General features: G+C 39.7%; 1 protein-coding gene across 6 annotated transcripts; it reads left to right on the top strand.

Moving 5' to 3' along the window:
• Nucleotides 1-287: 287 nt before the first annotated feature.
• Nucleotides 288-16,761, top strand: arfip1 (ADP-ribosylation factor interacting protein 1 (arfaptin 1)). Of its 6 annotated transcripts, none has more exons than XM_044113763.1 (10): nt 302-584; nt 3,123-3,469; nt 8,875-8,973; nt 9,277-9,385; nt 10,165-10,266; nt 12,074-12,186; nt 12,583-12,804; nt 13,464-13,621; nt 13,775-13,949; nt 14,971-16,761. In XM_044113763.1, exons 2-10 carry the CDS (start codon nt 3,125-3,127, stop codon nt 15,124-15,126), a joined length of 1,479 nt encoding a protein of 492 aa, XP_043969698.1. In that variant the 5' UTR covers nt 302-584; nt 3,123-3,124; the 3' UTR covers nt 15,127-16,761. The 6 variants fall into 6 exon arrangements, with proteins under 6 accessions (XP_043969703.1, XP_043969698.1, XP_043969699.1 ...); XM_044113764.1 differs by having other exon boundaries at nt 302-430; XM_044113768.1 differs by lacking the exon at nt 3,123-3,469 and having other exon boundaries at nt 288-430.
• Nucleotides 16,762-16,813: the final 52 nt, after the last annotated feature.

The raw sequence follows: 16,813 nt of genomic DNA on the forward strand, positions 1-16,813 counted from the left end.
GCATCTTTTATTTTCCAGTTAACAATTATCCCCTACTTTGTGGTAGTCTTCTTGCACATAAACTCTAAATAAAATATATTCAAGTTTGTGGTAGCAACATAACACAATGCAAACAAAGGCTGTATAGTGCTGTAGTGCTTGTAGAATATCAAACTCAGTAAAAATAATCAGGTTTAAAATATATTTGCTCCAGGTTTGAGGGTGCCTTAATATTTAATGAAGTGTTTTTGTTGGGGTTTTTTGCTATGAATCCTAAAAGTTAAGTTGCCAAACTGCAAAGAGCATCTTCCATCAACAGGGGGAGCCCACGTACTCCAAAGCTTTTGTTCTGATAATAATAGCTTTGTGGGCCTGCATTGGTATTGGAGTCTTTCCGGGGTCTAGACATCACCTCTACCTTGGTTGATCGTTAGGAACCACTGATGTCCAGGTAGTACTTTATCCGCAGAGTTTGCACTAACAGTCTGCGCAACAACTTTCAAGAGAACTTCTGGTTTTGGCGGAGAGGCAGCGCTTAAAGGTTTCAGAGAACTGCTGCGACGGCTAGCAGTTCGCAGCTAATAGTTAGCCGCATCCGCAGAGAGGTAATGTCTCCAACTTTACAGCATTTGTCATTCCCCTGCTGGGCTCGGTATGCGTTCCAATCAAAAATATGTTTCCGTTTTTAGCCAGGTAACATGCTTTAGTAGACGTTTTCCTTGAGTTTGTTGTCTGCTATTTAGCTGCATTACGCCAGGCTAGGAGCGTCAACCTCTGCTAGTCAGACGTTCACCTTAATTCAGATGTGTGGGCATGAGTGTTTTACTCTGACACGTTTCTTATATTAGCCTATTGCTTTTTAAAATATGTTGTGTCTGGATAATTTGTGGCGATCACTTGAGCCAAAACAGGATGATTCTGGACCGAAATAGTACTAATAGGACTTTTTGATACCTTCGTCACGTGACTGCTGCAACAGGCGATCCACCCAATCTTACCAACTATCGAGTCTTCCGGGATGTGAGGCTGTTACACAGAGGAACAAATACTAAGTGCTACTATTTGTTAATTGTAATTTAAATATACTCGGTGATGGGTTGCTAAAATACCTTTGTGTGTGCAAAGATTTTCAGGAAGTATTCTAAAGAGACTGTGTTGTAGATTGCATTTCACAGATGTTAATATTTATGCAGAGTTAAAAGATTTAAGGGGGAAAAACAATAAAATAAAGGTACAGATTTGAAGATAAGGCACCTGACATTGGATTTCTGTGTGGTCACAGTTGATGAGACTTGCTGTAACAGAAGGTAACTGTTGTCCTGATTGTTATAAGAGCAGCTTGTGAGCGTAAGAACACCTGACTGTGGCTTTGAGCATATCTACTCTACATGTAGGAACAGCTCCATGTAGAGTAGATTATTATTTTTTTGGTGGTGAACCAAATACTTGTAAAGCATAACTGTTGTATTCCACCTTTTGTAGAGTTTAGTGTTCACACAAGAAAGTTATTGAATATTTAAAAAAAATTAATCAGAATAGTATGGTGTGCATTTGTTTTTAGCCCCATCTCAGTAAATTTAGAGAACTACATTCCACTGTAAGATGATTGGGTGGAGAGAGTCTGTGAACAGAAGTTTTCAGCCTAACCACAGATTATTGTCGATTTGAGAAAGAGCTGGCCCCGCCTTCTTAAAGTCTTCTCAGAAAGCTTCTATCTTAGCCTGATAGTTCCTGCCAAGCAGCCCTAACTTCAGAGTTGGTTTTAGTAAGGAGTTGTGGTTGACCCCGTTGCTAGCGATGGTCCTGTGTTCTAGGGACAATGATTGGTTGATACATAAAACAAAATAAGACACTAAAACCACCCTCCATCAGCTGATAAAAATTGATCAGTCATTGTAATCAGACTGGATTAAGAATAGTGTCATCATAATCATGAAACTATGCAAAATGGATGAATTGCCACAGCATCAACATGTTGATTGTGCCTTATTTATATTTATATTCACCATGGTGGTCATTTTACTTTATCAATTTGATATCAATCTGTATGCTCAGATTGCATGAACTTGTTTTATTTGATCAAATGACCAACATAAAATGGAGGATTAAACAAAAGCCAAACAGGATCGCATCATGCTACGAATCATGCTGGACACTGAAAGATTTGCATCTCTCCTGCAGATCACTAACTCATTAAGGTGTGTGTGTGTGTGTGTGTGTGTGTGAGAGTGACAGCAGGGAAACCCATTAAGCATGCAGGACAGCGAGTCCTGAGAACCTCTGGTGACATCCAGGTCAGAGTCTCCCACCTGAATTGAGCCACTGCAGCTTCTATGAACAATGTTGTTGTTCCTGGGCCTGTTGACACCTGAAGACAATTTGTTCATTGGCTTTCTTTTGGGGTGTCAGAGTAAAATGGGTTGAATCCAAAAGTTTTTCAGCTTTTTTTTTTTTATTCAGGAATATTTTAAAGCAAAGTGTTATTTTTGTTTCTCTTTCCTGTAGTTGTAACACCAACGTGAAAACATCAAAGGGTTAGGAATACTTTGTAAAGGCACCTTTTCTTGCTACTCAACGGTTTTGCTAACTGGAGATGTAGCGATCCAATATTAATGTGTATCTGTCTCAATATTGAAAAATAGTTTTCATCAGTGTCGATGTGCCAAATTTATTTTATGTTCTATTTAGAATTCCTGTTTACACTTGCAGAACCATTTGAAAGGGTTGTTGCCGTTTGTTTCTGCATATTTCACCAAGCAATCTAAAGTTTTCCTCAGTTTTTTTTAATTTGTTTTACGTTGGCTGTTCTCCTCCTAATTCCACTGACTGAACAAATTAAAGTTTTGCTGCTCTTACATGTTTGACCAAGCTTGTGTATTTAAATTAGCTGTACTGCTGCAAAGGTATCAAATAAATTTGTATTTAGGTACATTTTATGTGCTTTAAAAAAGAAACATTTTAAGTCAATTCATCTCTGTTTTTCTGTATCGGATCGGCATCAGCCGATACTAAACCTCAGATATCTTGGTCGGTAATGAAAGTGGAAAAAAAGTGGATCCCTTTGCTAACTGGTGTTCTGTCGTACGTTTGCAGTGCAGCAGCTCTGTGGACGTCTTCATCCTGTCCTGTGTGTCTTCTTTCAGGGATGTCTGAAGTTAGTCTTGAGGCTGAGTCGGGGACGACCTCAGCAGAGGACCCTCAGAGGTATTGTGAGGAGGCTGATGAAACAGAGAAGAGTTTGAGTGAGGATGTGCCTCCAGAGGTAGCACCCAGTAGCAGGGGAGGAGAGGACAAAGCTGACGTACTGTATGAGATTGATATTAACAGTGATGAAGAAACCGGAGAGTCGTGCAGTAAGGATGCTCAGGTGCAGGATGAGGGTCCTCTGTCAGGAAGCGTGGCGTCCAGCAGGGTGGGCAGCGGGGCTAAACTCCAGGCTGAATCGGCCGGAACACCAAAGGAAAACGGAGATTCTCTCTCTGAAACAAAGGTGATATTTATTTACATTCATTATTGAAAATCGAGCCTTTCTGGCACTGCTTCTCTGCGCTGCAGCCTGTCGTGTTTTGTTTCTTGGTTTCCAGTGATGGTGGTGGGCTCTTCCTGTTAAATCCATTTATTCAGTTACACGTGATTGTGCTTCTTAGAAATGAATTATCAGGGTGCTTGTGTTGCATATTCTGTCTTTGCTTTAGTCTGAAGTTGTGCGTTGGATTTAAGATGCTTTGCTGGAGCTTTTGGAAGGAACCTGCTGATGTTGGTTGTGGGCTTGGTGGCATTCTTCCCAACTGGCAGGCTGTTGCTCAGTGATGCGCTTCATGCATTTCTGCATAGAAGATCAAGTCTGCAGATTTTTTCTCTCTCTCTGTCTCATTGCAAACTGATTTAACTCTGAATGTGCATTTTATTGTGTTACAAAGTGTTATACTTTATTAATCTCACCTTGCAACAAGTAATTATTTCTTTGCAGGTTATTGCAGTGAATACTATAAATCCCTTAGTTTGGTTGCAGTGACGCGTTTCTTGTTTTTCTTTAAACTCTTCAGACTGTTGCCTGATGTCACTTCAGGGTTGTTGTCCTAATTGCATTGACGGTTCCCAAAGATGCACCAATAAGGCTTTTACTGGCTGATTTAGATTTTTTTATGTTTTTAGATTAAGGGGTTTTTAATTCTTTCATAAATAAAGCACATATCCCAAATACTTTTTTCCATTTTAGTTATTACACTTAAAAGTGCATCAACAAAAATGATGTTGGTTGATGTTTAAAGAATGAATATTTTGGAAGCTCTTAGTTTTTTATTGAACATCAGAACATCTGTTCTGATCACAGCGGATCATGGGTCAATTTACAGATTTGTGGTTGTTCTGTTGTGTTGCAGTTCCACATTGTGCAGCACATTCTGCAGTCAAGAGGCATTATTATCTGAGCATTTCCTTATTTGCTGACGTAGCAGGCTGGACAACGGGATTGTTGTTTCCACCAATCACTCCCTCACCAGTCTGGCTCGTCTCCAGGGCAACGAGCTGTAGGGATTCAAACTACATCCTGTCACTTTACATGGCTCAGTCGATTGGAGCCTCTTTACCATTGTGTGTGTGTGAGCGTGAGTGTGTGTGCGCGTGCGCTGTGTCCAGTGTGTTTGACTCTTGAGGCATCATAATTGGTTGATGTTCAGGTCCCATCCTTTAAAGGGTTGCCATGTAAAACAAGGCATATGTACCTAAGTATGTAGGCTTGTCAAAATAATCAGTAAATCAATTAATCACATCATAAATTAAAACAAACTCAACAATTTCCTATAGTATGATTTATCTTTCATCTTTTTCTCTCTCTCTCTTTCGACCAAAAACTGTATGATAAAAGTCTTCAGCTCTTTTTTTCGAAGGACAATTCTGTGTACAAATACTTCATAATTCATTTTATTAGTTTTGTTTATTTCGTTTGGAGATTTAAGCCGTCTTCCAGTTCCAGTGTTGAATGTTCATTAGAATTTAAAGGTTATTGATCTTTTAGAATGTATTCTTGTGTTATTATTTTGTCATTACCATTGTATTTCGTAACAATGGTCTCAAAACAACAATATTATCGTTTATCGCAATAACTTCTGGAACAATTTATCGTCCAGCAAAATATATCGTGACCGGCCTACATGTATAGTTTTGGTAGATCTCTAATGAAAAATAAAGTTTACTTGCTACTTTACAAAACTTTAGTTACCTTTGGTTGTTCTTCTTAACGCCCCTGAATCAGATAAAGTGGAGCATCAGACTGGAAGCAGTCTGATGTGCAGCATGCAGTCAGACAGGTAGAGTCAGGCCTGTGTGTGCTGCCTGCATGCTGGTGTCCCATGGCCTTTCATTATGTATGGAAAGCCCATGCATAATGGCCTCTCCATTATGTATGGGCTTAAATCAGCTCCTTGCTCATTACTTTTCTTTTTTTAATGTACAGTTAAAATGGTGACTCTGCTAATCATTATGTTTTTAAATTATTGCAACAAAGAGAAACATTCCCCTCAGATATTAAAGCAAATTTTATATTTAAAAATTGACTGAGAATCATAAAGGTCATACTTTAACAAAACCAACATTAGTTTTATTCTGCACCTAATTCTGTCAACTTTTTAAAATTTTGTTTTGTTTAATTTGGTTTAACAAAAAGTTGAAGATGTTTTTCATCAATCCTGATTTGCATGTGTGTGAAAGACAGAAAAGCTCCTGGCTGCATTCTGCATCAGCAGGTGTGTGTGTGTGTGTGTGTGCGTGCCTGCCTCCACTGATTGGCTGGTTCCATCTGAGCTGCATTTTCAAAATGAAGAAAATAATTAACATTTTGTACATATTTAAAAAAAAAAAATTTTATCATAAAATATGTAAGCAAATATTTGGATTTTAAAGGGAATTTTGTTGAATGTAAGACATGTCGGTGCTATCATAACAAATAAAATATGTTTGTTATGATGTTTTACATATTATATGTCAACAATAAACAAGTTGGCTTTCAGAATATCTAATATGAACTGCAAATAAAAATGAAACTCCAAAGGAAAATTCATGTTAGCACCACTGTCCTATAAACAATTATATAGTTAGTAAATTCGTTGGATTAGTCTGATTTAAACATCCATCCATCCATTTTCTTACACCCTAATGGGGTCAGGAGGGTCGCTGGTGTCTATCTCCAGCTAACGTTCTGGGCGAGAGGCGGGGTCACCCTGGACAGGTCACCAGTCACCAGCAACACAGAGACATACAGGACAAACAACCACACACACACACACACTTGGGGACAATTTAGAAAGACCAATTAACCTGACAGTCATGTTTTTGGACTGTGTGAGAAAGCCGTAGAACCCAGAGAGAACCCACCATGCACAGGGAGAACATGCAAACTCCATGCAGAAAGACCCCGGGCCGGGAATCGAACCCAAGACCTTCTGTGCCATTGTGCATCCCCTGGTTTAAACCTCCTGACGTTTTTACTGTGAAGGAGACTCCTGTCTGTGTTTATGGAAAAAGTAGTGTTAATCATTCCAGTTTGAATGATTAACACTACTTTTTCCATAAACACAGACAGAAGTCTCCTTCACAGTAAAAACGTTCTGGACTCCAGTGTCTCCTCTGTAGCCGCTGTCGTCTCTTCAGCTGCTCATATATCACTGTTGTGTTGCAACGAAACCTTGGATCACCCAAATACTCCTAAGTACTTTAAACATGTAAATTACCTCTTCATGCAACGATAAAAAGTTCAAATTCACAAAAGAATTGTGACCAATAACATACCAATTGTGACCAATAGAATTGTACATGAATTATTTAGGACTGAATTTTGCGTCTGTCTCAGATCTCTATATTTGATCAGATTGAAGTTTATTTATTTACCTTTTATCCTGTACTGTTGATCACTTTTTATTTCATTCTTTAACCTTTTGTTTGGTTACTCATCAGTTCATTTGTCAAATAAAATGTCGGTAGGGTCATAATTTATTTATTTTTTTTATCAGATAAAAGCAGTGTTTTACAATTATTTTAGTGGATTAGTATGAACAAAACCTCCAAAATGAAGTTGGTTTACAAGAGCAGGATCCTGTTACCCAATGATCTGGCAGCTATTTGAATTATTTACACACTGCATGAAGGATGTTATTCAGAGTTTACTGACAGTCTAAACTGTTCATAAATACTCTTTTAGCTGTTTGAAGCTGCAACTTTCCCAGTTAAACCTCATGGAGTAGCTTCAGAGCGTCATGCTGATTAGGTCAGTGTCCCAGTTTCCAGCTCCACACTGATTAGTCCTGAGTCTATAACGGGTGTATGTAAAGTGTGTGTAGCCACACCCTGTGGCTCTCCAGGGAGGAAGCTCACAGATGTTTCAGAACAGTCTTTATTTTCAGACTCCATGTCTCACATTGAGGCTCCAGCTGCAGAAATGGGATCTGTTTTCTAAGTTAACAGTCAATAGTAGCTTTTAGACTTCAGGAACTTTTTGTAGTTCTCTCTTATTGTTAGACACAGTTCCTCTTCTGTTTGTGTGCGTCACACAAACGGCTCCATGCGAATGTGCTGAAGCACTTTTCTACAACTTCATTCTATTGTTTTTAGCTGTCTACCCCTTTTTGAAAAGTATGTGAAGTTTATTTCATCTCCCTTTGCAGGATTTATTTATTTTTTTTTTAAATCAACCTTTTAATTAGAATGACAGAAACTGTAAAACAGTAGTCGATCTAAGATGACTGACACGCCCCTACACCTGATGTTTGGTGTGTAAAAGGAAAATGTGTCGTTCTCTCCGCATGTTGCATCACATTGTCTGATAATCAGCCAGTATTGTGCTGTAAAACATGGCTTTGCTGATAACCGACGCAGACTTTGGCTGGACTAGGGCTGGATATCCTGGTCAACATTTAACATGACCATTAAAGTCTCCTTTCAACCTGCTGGTTGATTAAGAGAAAGTTTGAGCTTCAGATGATACATTTTTCAGTGCCTGGGAACTTTTTTTTTTGTTTTAAAAAATACATTTTGTGGTATTTTTTTGCAGTTGAAGCTGCATGTCTTTAAGGTCAGATTTTGAGAGGGGGTAGTTGCCATTTGTCCTGTCAGTAAACTGTCCCACTGGAGCTTTGTGTCTCTGCAGTTCCTCCAGAGTCAGCATAGACCTGCGATTTAACTTTTTTTTTTTTTTTTTCAAAGTTTGAAATCCATTTTGACAACTTAACCCTGTTTAATAAGGGTGCACTGATAAAGTGCTCCGAATGTAATTAATTTTGGGGATCGGTAATCGGCCGATACTTGCATCTGAAGCTGATCTTATCCCTCGATCTTGAATCAGCCTCTGTGCTCTGCTCTCCTGTGATAGGTCTGACAGACGGGCTCACCAGGTCACGTCTGCACATTTGTAGTTAATAGCCACTCTGTTGGTTACTCAGCAATATTCTCACTATACTTAGCAACATTTCAGACCAAAACATCGGAATTGGAAGGTCAGGCTTTTTAAATATTGGTAATCGCCAATCGGCCAGAAAACTGCAGTCCGTGCACCCCTTCTATTTTGACCTCTACAAGACTATAGCCAACACACCATTTCCTGAATTTGTCTTCCTTCTCAGAAGGCGGTCATGTTTTTGTTTGTTGACCAAAGAATCATCAAATTTCTTTTTAGGTCTGTGGCTGCAACTTGACAAAAAGTGAAAATCCTGCTGAATACTTTTGCCATGTAATGTCTAATATTCAGATGATTGGTCACTGGTAAGTTGCCCATGTGTTTAGATTTTGGCCAATATTATTGCGGTGTTGTCCAGAAGGTGGCAGAATACAGTTGTGTTGGTTGGAGAGCTTTGACTTCTCTGTCTTCTGCTCCAGTAACGGCTCCATTTCTCCTCCTGGTTCCAGGAGAGCACAATGGCTGATTGTCACCGAGGCTCAGCCGCTGAGATCCCCGTCACCAGCAATGGAGACCTGGATCAGAGTCCAGACAAGGTGTTCTTCAGGGTAGGCCTCTGGGCACAGTCTTTGGCATCTTCACTCTCTCCTCAGTCTCATTATTTCTTAACAGTCGAACTTTACCTAAAACTTTTAGTGCAGCAAGTCTCTGCTAAATATTCCCACCATCCTAAAATAAAGGTCATTTTGTAGTCAAGTGATTCTTTTTTTTTTTGGCCTAAAACATCTTTTGGAAAGAGATATTTTTAACAAAAATAATCTTTTGCTATAATTGTCTAAGGCCATCATTTTAGGTAGGTGACCACATGTGAGTTTCCACTTCCACTGTGAACAGAAGTTTCATTTCCACAGGATTCCCACTCCGCTCCTCCAGGGAGCGTGAAGGTCTCAGATTCTTCTGTCTCCGCCAGCAGCTTCGTCTCACCACCAGAGGGCGTCATAGAATCAGGACCACACAAAGGTAAACAAAACCCCCTCCCCCTTCCCTCGATCTCCTGTTTTCCCCCTTAATCATTTTCATTGTGATATTTTTTTTTGAAAGACATTTTTTTAAGAGACTTCATAATCCATTTTATGTCTGGTTTCAGTTGTGTGTTTATGTTCTTTTTATTTATTGTTTTTGATGTTTTTTATTTAGGCTGTCGTCTAGTTCCAGTGTCAGACATTCTTTACAAAATTAGATTTGATTAACCTTTGAGAGAGCAAATTTCTATTTTTTTTGTCATTATCAGTATATTACTTGAAAATGGTCTCAAACGACAATATTATTGTGCATCGCAGTAATTACTGTGACAATTTATCGTCCCACAAAATTTATGATCATAACAGGCCTAACAAATTGCACGTGCCCCAGTTTTCCACCTTAGTTTTAATCCCTACTGAAAGGCCAAATTTGAATGTGAGAAAGAGGGCCCTGATTGGAATTGAATGAGTTTGCTCTGATCTCCTGGTTGTAACCCTCATGTCCTTTTCATCATCAGGTGCTTGTTAGAAATTCTAATAAAAGCCTCCCTGTAGAGCAGAGAGCTGTGACGGCCTGTTCACCTCAGTGTTGCCATAGTTATTTTCCACGTTGTTCTCCTCAGCAGTTCAGGAAGACCTTTTGTACATTTGCGCACTCTTGTCTGCAGCGTAAACCGTCTTATAAAGACGGGTCACCACTGATGGGGATAGCCCTGTTTATAATTTAATGGCAGGAAGTAAATCTACTGCTGAATCATAACTGTGAATGTTTCCCAGAGTCAGCAAGCCTTCCCTCTTCTCCTGTGAGTCCTGTAGCTCCCAGCTCGGCTGTTGCCAGCCGCCTGGCGCGCTCCTTCAGCGATAGTCAGGCGGACTCAGGTACCTGAAGCTACAATGTTTCAATTAGACGATAATAAATCACAGCTTAACGCATTTTAATCTTCTGCTTGTTTCTGCAGACTGCGCTTCATTCATGACAAAACTCTTTCCCTTTTTTGTTTGTGGGCTCTGTAAATATTTTCTCTGCATCATCACGTCTAGCTGAAATAGTCCTTTAGTTTCTTAACGGTGATTTAGATGCGGATCTTTCTGAAACAAATTTTAGAACCTTAACAAGCTCTGTCTGGGAGAAATTGCTTGTACATTTCCATCTTGTTGGCGGTTCCTGCTTGCAGTCTTACATCCTTGCAGAAGGTGGCGCAGAGTACTAAATGGAGCCTTACTCGCATATTAGAGGAAGAGCTGATCAGACAAAGATCCAATCATTTATGGGAATGTTGGCAAATGTCTTGACAGCTTAGATCAGGATTTTCAAGCTCCAGTCCTGGAGAGCCTCCCTGGTCCAACACCTGGATCAAATGACTAAAGCTCTGCTCACATAGCAGGTCTTGATTCTCAGTTCCAATCCTCATTAATGAATTGAGGCATTTATAGATTGATTTTTCCAAGTAATTCTGTATCGGAGCCTACTGTATCATCACAAGATCACTATGGCGCTGATCGCAAATGATGTCTTACTTCCAAATTTAGAACATCACACCACCGCCATTTTAGTTTCAGACAAACAAAGCAGTAAGCTTGGGGGGGGGTCGGAACAACTGATTTAGTTTGATTGGTTTATTTAGATTATTAGCATGTCCAATTTAATGCCCACCAATAGCGGCTTGCCAAATGCAAATAAACTCAAGATGAACTGTTTTATATGACAGCCAGGTGATGTAGTGACAGTGTGAGCTGCTCGTCACCATGGCGACCCACAGGTTTTTCAGAATTGTAAAAATGAACTCAAAGAATTTATATTTTTACCTACATCAGCTGCCCAGCAGGAACGTGGTGAGTCGGCCCAGATAACTTGGTGCTAGTGAGTGGCAGCTACCCCACTGTTGACAGTCGGAGCATAAAACCTGCCTTCCAGCCGAGGCTGCCTTCTTTCTGCTCTCTCTGAGTCCTCTGCATTTCAGCCACAGTTTAACTGCGATGGTTCTGTGTGGAGCTTCTGGACGTCCTCATTGTCAAACATCACACACTCTTCAGCTCTCACCATTCTGTTTGTGTTTTGCTTGTTCAAACCTCCACATCAATGCTGCTGCATGATTTTCAGAATATATCTCATTATATTGTCAGTCATAGTAAGCCCACATTTATTTGCCGCTCCTGATTATTTTGGCTCACTTCACTGCTACCAACATTCTGAGTGAAAAACATCGACTAAAAATCCAGACCATCAGCGTCCCAAATGTGCTTGTAGGGCTCCTGTCTGTATATTTAGCTGGTCTGGTTTAACAGAGGGAAATACTCATAATCACCTACACAGTGACCTGGTTTACTAAAAATCTATCTAATGGTACATCAATCAGTTATATATATATATATACAATCAAGTGAATCCTCACTTGATTGTTTTTTTTCTGCATTCTCGGTTGTCTTTCCATTTCCTCTTTAGTTTCTTAATGTCTATAAAAGCATCTCTAATCCTCTCTTCAGCTCTGAAAAGGCTCATGATTTTAATTAGATAATTCTTAATTTCTTAAACATTATTTCTGAGCTTTGTCCTTTTTTTTTTAGTGCTGACAGTCAGAAAAACCTGTTTTAAGAAGCACAGACGTTGGCTTCTATCTAGAGTTTTTCTTTCTTTCTTCTAATATTAATAATTGAGTCACTAAGTGAATGACGTTTAACTATCCAGGCACCATGAAAACTCCACCGGGCAGCGGAGCGGTGGTCCTGTCAGACGACTTGAAGAACCCCGCCATGGAAAAACTTGACCTAGTCAGAAAGTGGAGCATCAACACGTATAAAGTAAATCTTTTTGCGCTTCATTTCTTATTCTGTCCATTTCCTTCTTCTCTCCTTGTCCCTCCTATTTATCTTCTGTCACTTCATTACAGTAGCAGTGTTTCCATTAACCATGAAACTGCAAATACATTTAATAGATACATGGCAGTTAAAAAAAGAAACACTTTTTTCTTTTCTTTTTTTTTTACTTCAAAGGTTTTGCACTTGGATGAGGTGGTTTTTCATCTGTCAAAATGGATGTATTTTAGAAATGTGTAATGGAGGGATTTGGACAATGTACAGCTGACTCCATCACAGTTCTAACAGCATCACAGTTCATAAGAAGTTGTGTGTGTCATTCCAAGCTTAGGCTCCTCTCAGTGCGAGTGTGTGTGGTCATAAGTCTGCTGTCCTCTGCAGTGCACCCGGCAGATCTTGTCAGAGAAGCTGGGCCGCGGCTCCAAGACCGTGGACCTGGAGCTGGAGGCGCAGATCGAGCTGCTCCGCGAAAACAAGAGAAAGTACCAGAATGTGATCAAGCTGGCTCAGGCGCTGGCCAGTCAGCTGTCCCAAATAATGCAGACTCAGAAGCAGCTGGGCGACGCCTTCGCCGACCTCAGCCTCAAGTCACCTGAGCTCCATGTGAGTCAGACTTTAAGCTTCAGTGTGAGCGGTTAACCTGGCTGGATTCATCTACAGGAGGCTCTGAGGAGCACAACAAACTGGAGGAAGCCCTGTTTTAGCAGCCAATCATTTTGTATTCAAACTTATGTTTAATATGAAAGGAATTAAACATCCACATTTCTAAAGAAGTATTTTTTTCAAAAACGTTACATGAATGATCAGGAGTTCCTGAAACACTAGAAAGCATTTTACACCAATAACAGATCAGAAACCTGTGATACATTTATTGTTGAGCTAACATTTCTATTTATTCAATAGTTTAGCATCAAAAAACTTCAAAAAGGTTTTTGACTAATTGTGATCCATTAATTGCAAACCCTTTAAGTCAATTTCAACATTTTAAGAGTCCCACCATTAGCAGTTATAGTTTGTGTTTAGAAATGGGTGAATAAATAAAATCTGTTGCTTAACCCAAGAATTGAAGGAGCTGTTTAGTAAATCTGACAAATCCGACGTCTTTTGTGTGTTTGAGGTGGAATTTTTCTTTTATCATTATATTGAGAGAGAAGGAAACCCATCAACAAATAACAGGCAGATTGTTTTTGCGTTAAAGTCTTACTAGTTTTAACGTCTTTGTTTGCTTGAACAGTTTTGTCATTATCCACATGGTTTTTCAGGAGGAGTTTGGTTACAATGCTGACACACAGAGGCTTCTGTCCAAAAATGGAGAGACTTTGCTGGCCGCCATCAACTTCTTCATCTCTAGCGTGGACACACTTGTAGACAAAACAATCGAAGACACCATGATTAATATCAAACAGTATGAGGCTGCCAGGTAATTCCTGTGTGAGGTCGACCCGGTTCCACCTCCAGTTCTGTTCTACTGATTCATCTGGTCAGAACACATTCTGAGCCGTTTGTTCCTACATAAAATCTAAACGTGCTCTTAAATCCATCTGATGTAAGTTCTTTATTCAAACATGCGCAGGGTCGAGTATGACGCTTATCGTACGGATTTGGAGGAGCTGAACCTCGGGCCGCGTGACGGAAACACCATGCCGAAGATCGAGCAATCCCAGCAGCAATTCCAGATCTACCGCGAGAAGTTTGAAAGGATGCGGAACGACGTCTCTGTGAAGCTGAAGTTCCTGGAGGAGAACAAGGTTCTTGCTGCTGTGGTGATTTACAGAGGCACACGTTTGTTGGCACTCCTTTTGGATATGTGTAGAAACCTTGGAAGTAATTCATCTTTTTTTATTGCTGTACTATAATCTCTCACTGAAAAATCAAACCTTTTAAGATGAGTGAATTAGTTCAGTGGCAAAAACAATCCGTCATTCAAGATAATTAACAAGATGGTTCAATCTGGTGTGTGTGTGTGTGTGCGCGCATCTTTTTTACAACCTCCACTTCCTCCATTTCCCAGGATAACAACATTTTACATTCTTTTTTATATATATATACACGTATATATATATATATATATATTTCTGTCTTGACCCATATGATTTTAGGAATGCACCAATAAATTTGCCAGCTGATAAATCTGCCCTGATTTCATTAATTTTGAGAAATCAGCAGTTGGCCAATGCTTTCATATGAAACCATTTTTGAAATGTTAATTGAGTTAACTACTAGAGTCCAAATTAACAGTATCTCTAAAGAAACAGACGGCTTCATTGGTCCCTCACCATAGTAGTCATGCTTGTCCATCATTTATCCCTTGGTTTAGACTCGTCCTAATCTCATCTGACAACAGCACACAGAAAAATGGACTTTAGAGACTTTTTTTGTCTTTCTACCGTCAATCTTACTGGAAACCTAAAATAAGTACCTCTGTCGTGTCTGTATCCCAGGGAAACCAGATATCCTGAGTAACTGAGATCCGGGAAACTCTCAACTCAAAAACCGGTGTGCAAATTTAAATGATGATTCAGTTTTGCTAAGTGATTATTAGTAGTATGATAATTGTGCCGCCAAATATATTTCTTCAAAACAAGTCTTTCCAATCGTGAGAATAAATGTTCTTGAATTAAGAGTTTCTTTTCTACACATTGTCAGTGTGAGATTATGTAGCCGCAATAAAATCAGCTTCCACCCAAGAGGACCAACAAATCTGCCCAGGTTCTCAGTGTTTGGATCAGTGTGCTGAAGTCCATCCTTTGCTGTTTGTCCCTCCATCAGGTGAAGGTGTTGCATAACCAGCTCATCCTCTTCCACAATGCTATAGCTGCATACTACGCTGGGAACCAGCAGCAGCTGGAGCAGACTCTCAAGCAGTTCCACATCAAGTTGAAAATGCCTGGCGGGGAAAGTCCCTCCTGGCTGGAAGAGCACTAAACCCTCCTGGCTGGCTGAGCTTGACCAAACCTTCCCACGGAAACTACAGAAACCTTCCTCCTCCTGTAACTGTTGCTGCTTTTCCTGCTTCTGAAATGAAAGCTTCTAACAAAAGGAACAAACTCCTGAACTCCTTTTGTCTATTCTTCCTAAATCATTTCTGTCGTTCTTTCAAATCATAAGAGACGCACTTTTTCTACTGTTTGACAGATCTTGTTGAATGGGAGTTCCAGCAGTAAACACTTTATGAAACTCTAAACGGACTTTTGTACTCCAGAATATGAATGTTCGTATTCCAGCACAGCACACATGTTGGCATTCCAGCGGCAGCTACTGGACAAGAACTGCTGTTGAATCTCACAACAATCTTGATTCTTTTCTTTCTTTTTTTTGATGTATTAGCTGACTGAAATGATCGCTTTACTGCAGTTAAAACAAAAGCTTTTTGATGTCGGGACAAATTCCGTCTTGAATTCTGTAAATTGGTTTTTATTTTCACTATCAAGCTGTGACTGAAGTGATAGTGTGACACTTTGGGGAGTGCGCTTTATTTGTAATGTGGTTAACATTTGGCTGAGACAGTGTGTGTGGTTTGTCCTCTGCTGCTGTGAGTAAGGCCTCAAATGTCTGACGGTCAATACCTCCAGCATTGATTGATTGAAAAACCAAAGTTTACAAAATCAAGTTTTGGTTTTCCACAGGACGTCTCGCTAGGCAGACCTGGATCAGCCTCTTCTGTGGGATTGCTAGCTAACGTTGAGCTGCTTTAAACTCCCAGCTCCTGACCGCTAATTCATGTTGGACAAAGCAAGTTAAATGAGAGGCGCATCTTTTTTTTTTCTCCCCCTTTATCTCTCGCAAAACCAAAGCGTTTCCAATCATTTAGTCAACGTCACGCTCTGCTTTTAGCTCGTCTATCTTCAGGACATAAAACCGAATGGATGAGAGATTCTCCTAGATTCCAGAAAATGAAGGACTAGCCTTATGTCACTTTAATGTGCCTTGAATTGTTTCTTCTCCTGCTCTCTACACACTCCTGCTCTCTACACACTCCTGCTTCTGGTTTCAGACCAACGACCAAACAGTCACAGCACACAGAGATGGAAACATCCAGCACAATAACTCCAGTGACTTTCTGAATTAGTTTTCAAGATGTGTTGCACGTATGCACAATTATGCATTTAGGACTACACAAAAAAAAAAATGTTTGAGGCCTGTGTGAACCAAAATCCAATTAACTTGATCCATTTTTGCCTGTAAAGACCAGCATCTACAGCTGCTACCAGTTTACGTCATTGGGGCTATTTAAATGTATTTAAAAAAAACAAAACATTCGTATTCATGTCTTGTATTTTTCCTGTGGCCCACTATAACGGTTTAAGGGTGTGAATCTAGATTCTGTTATTTTCTTGAAAGAAATATATATATTTGTAATCTATATTTTAATGTTGGATTGACCAATGCAGCCTGTTGGTTTATTTTTCTTGCAGGTCTTCAGAATAACATTCTAGTACCGGTATATGTACTAGGGGATAATCACGTTTTGTAATAATGTTACTTTAACAAATGCTGAGATGAAAAGATTTGGAATGTTGTGCAACCTCTTTGGGGAAAATAAAACTTTCTCTTTCTGTATCCGTGTTCAGACTTTGACTTTTAATTTAGGGCTTACAGCAGCAAACTGAAA

The sequence above is a fragment of the Gambusia affinis genome, linkage group LG04 (assembly GCF_019740435.1).
Source record: "Gambusia affinis linkage group LG04, SWU_Gaff_1.0, whole genome shotgun sequence".
Classification (NCBI taxonomy): domain Eukaryota; kingdom Metazoa; phylum Chordata; class Actinopteri; order Cyprinodontiformes; family Poeciliidae; genus Gambusia; species Gambusia affinis.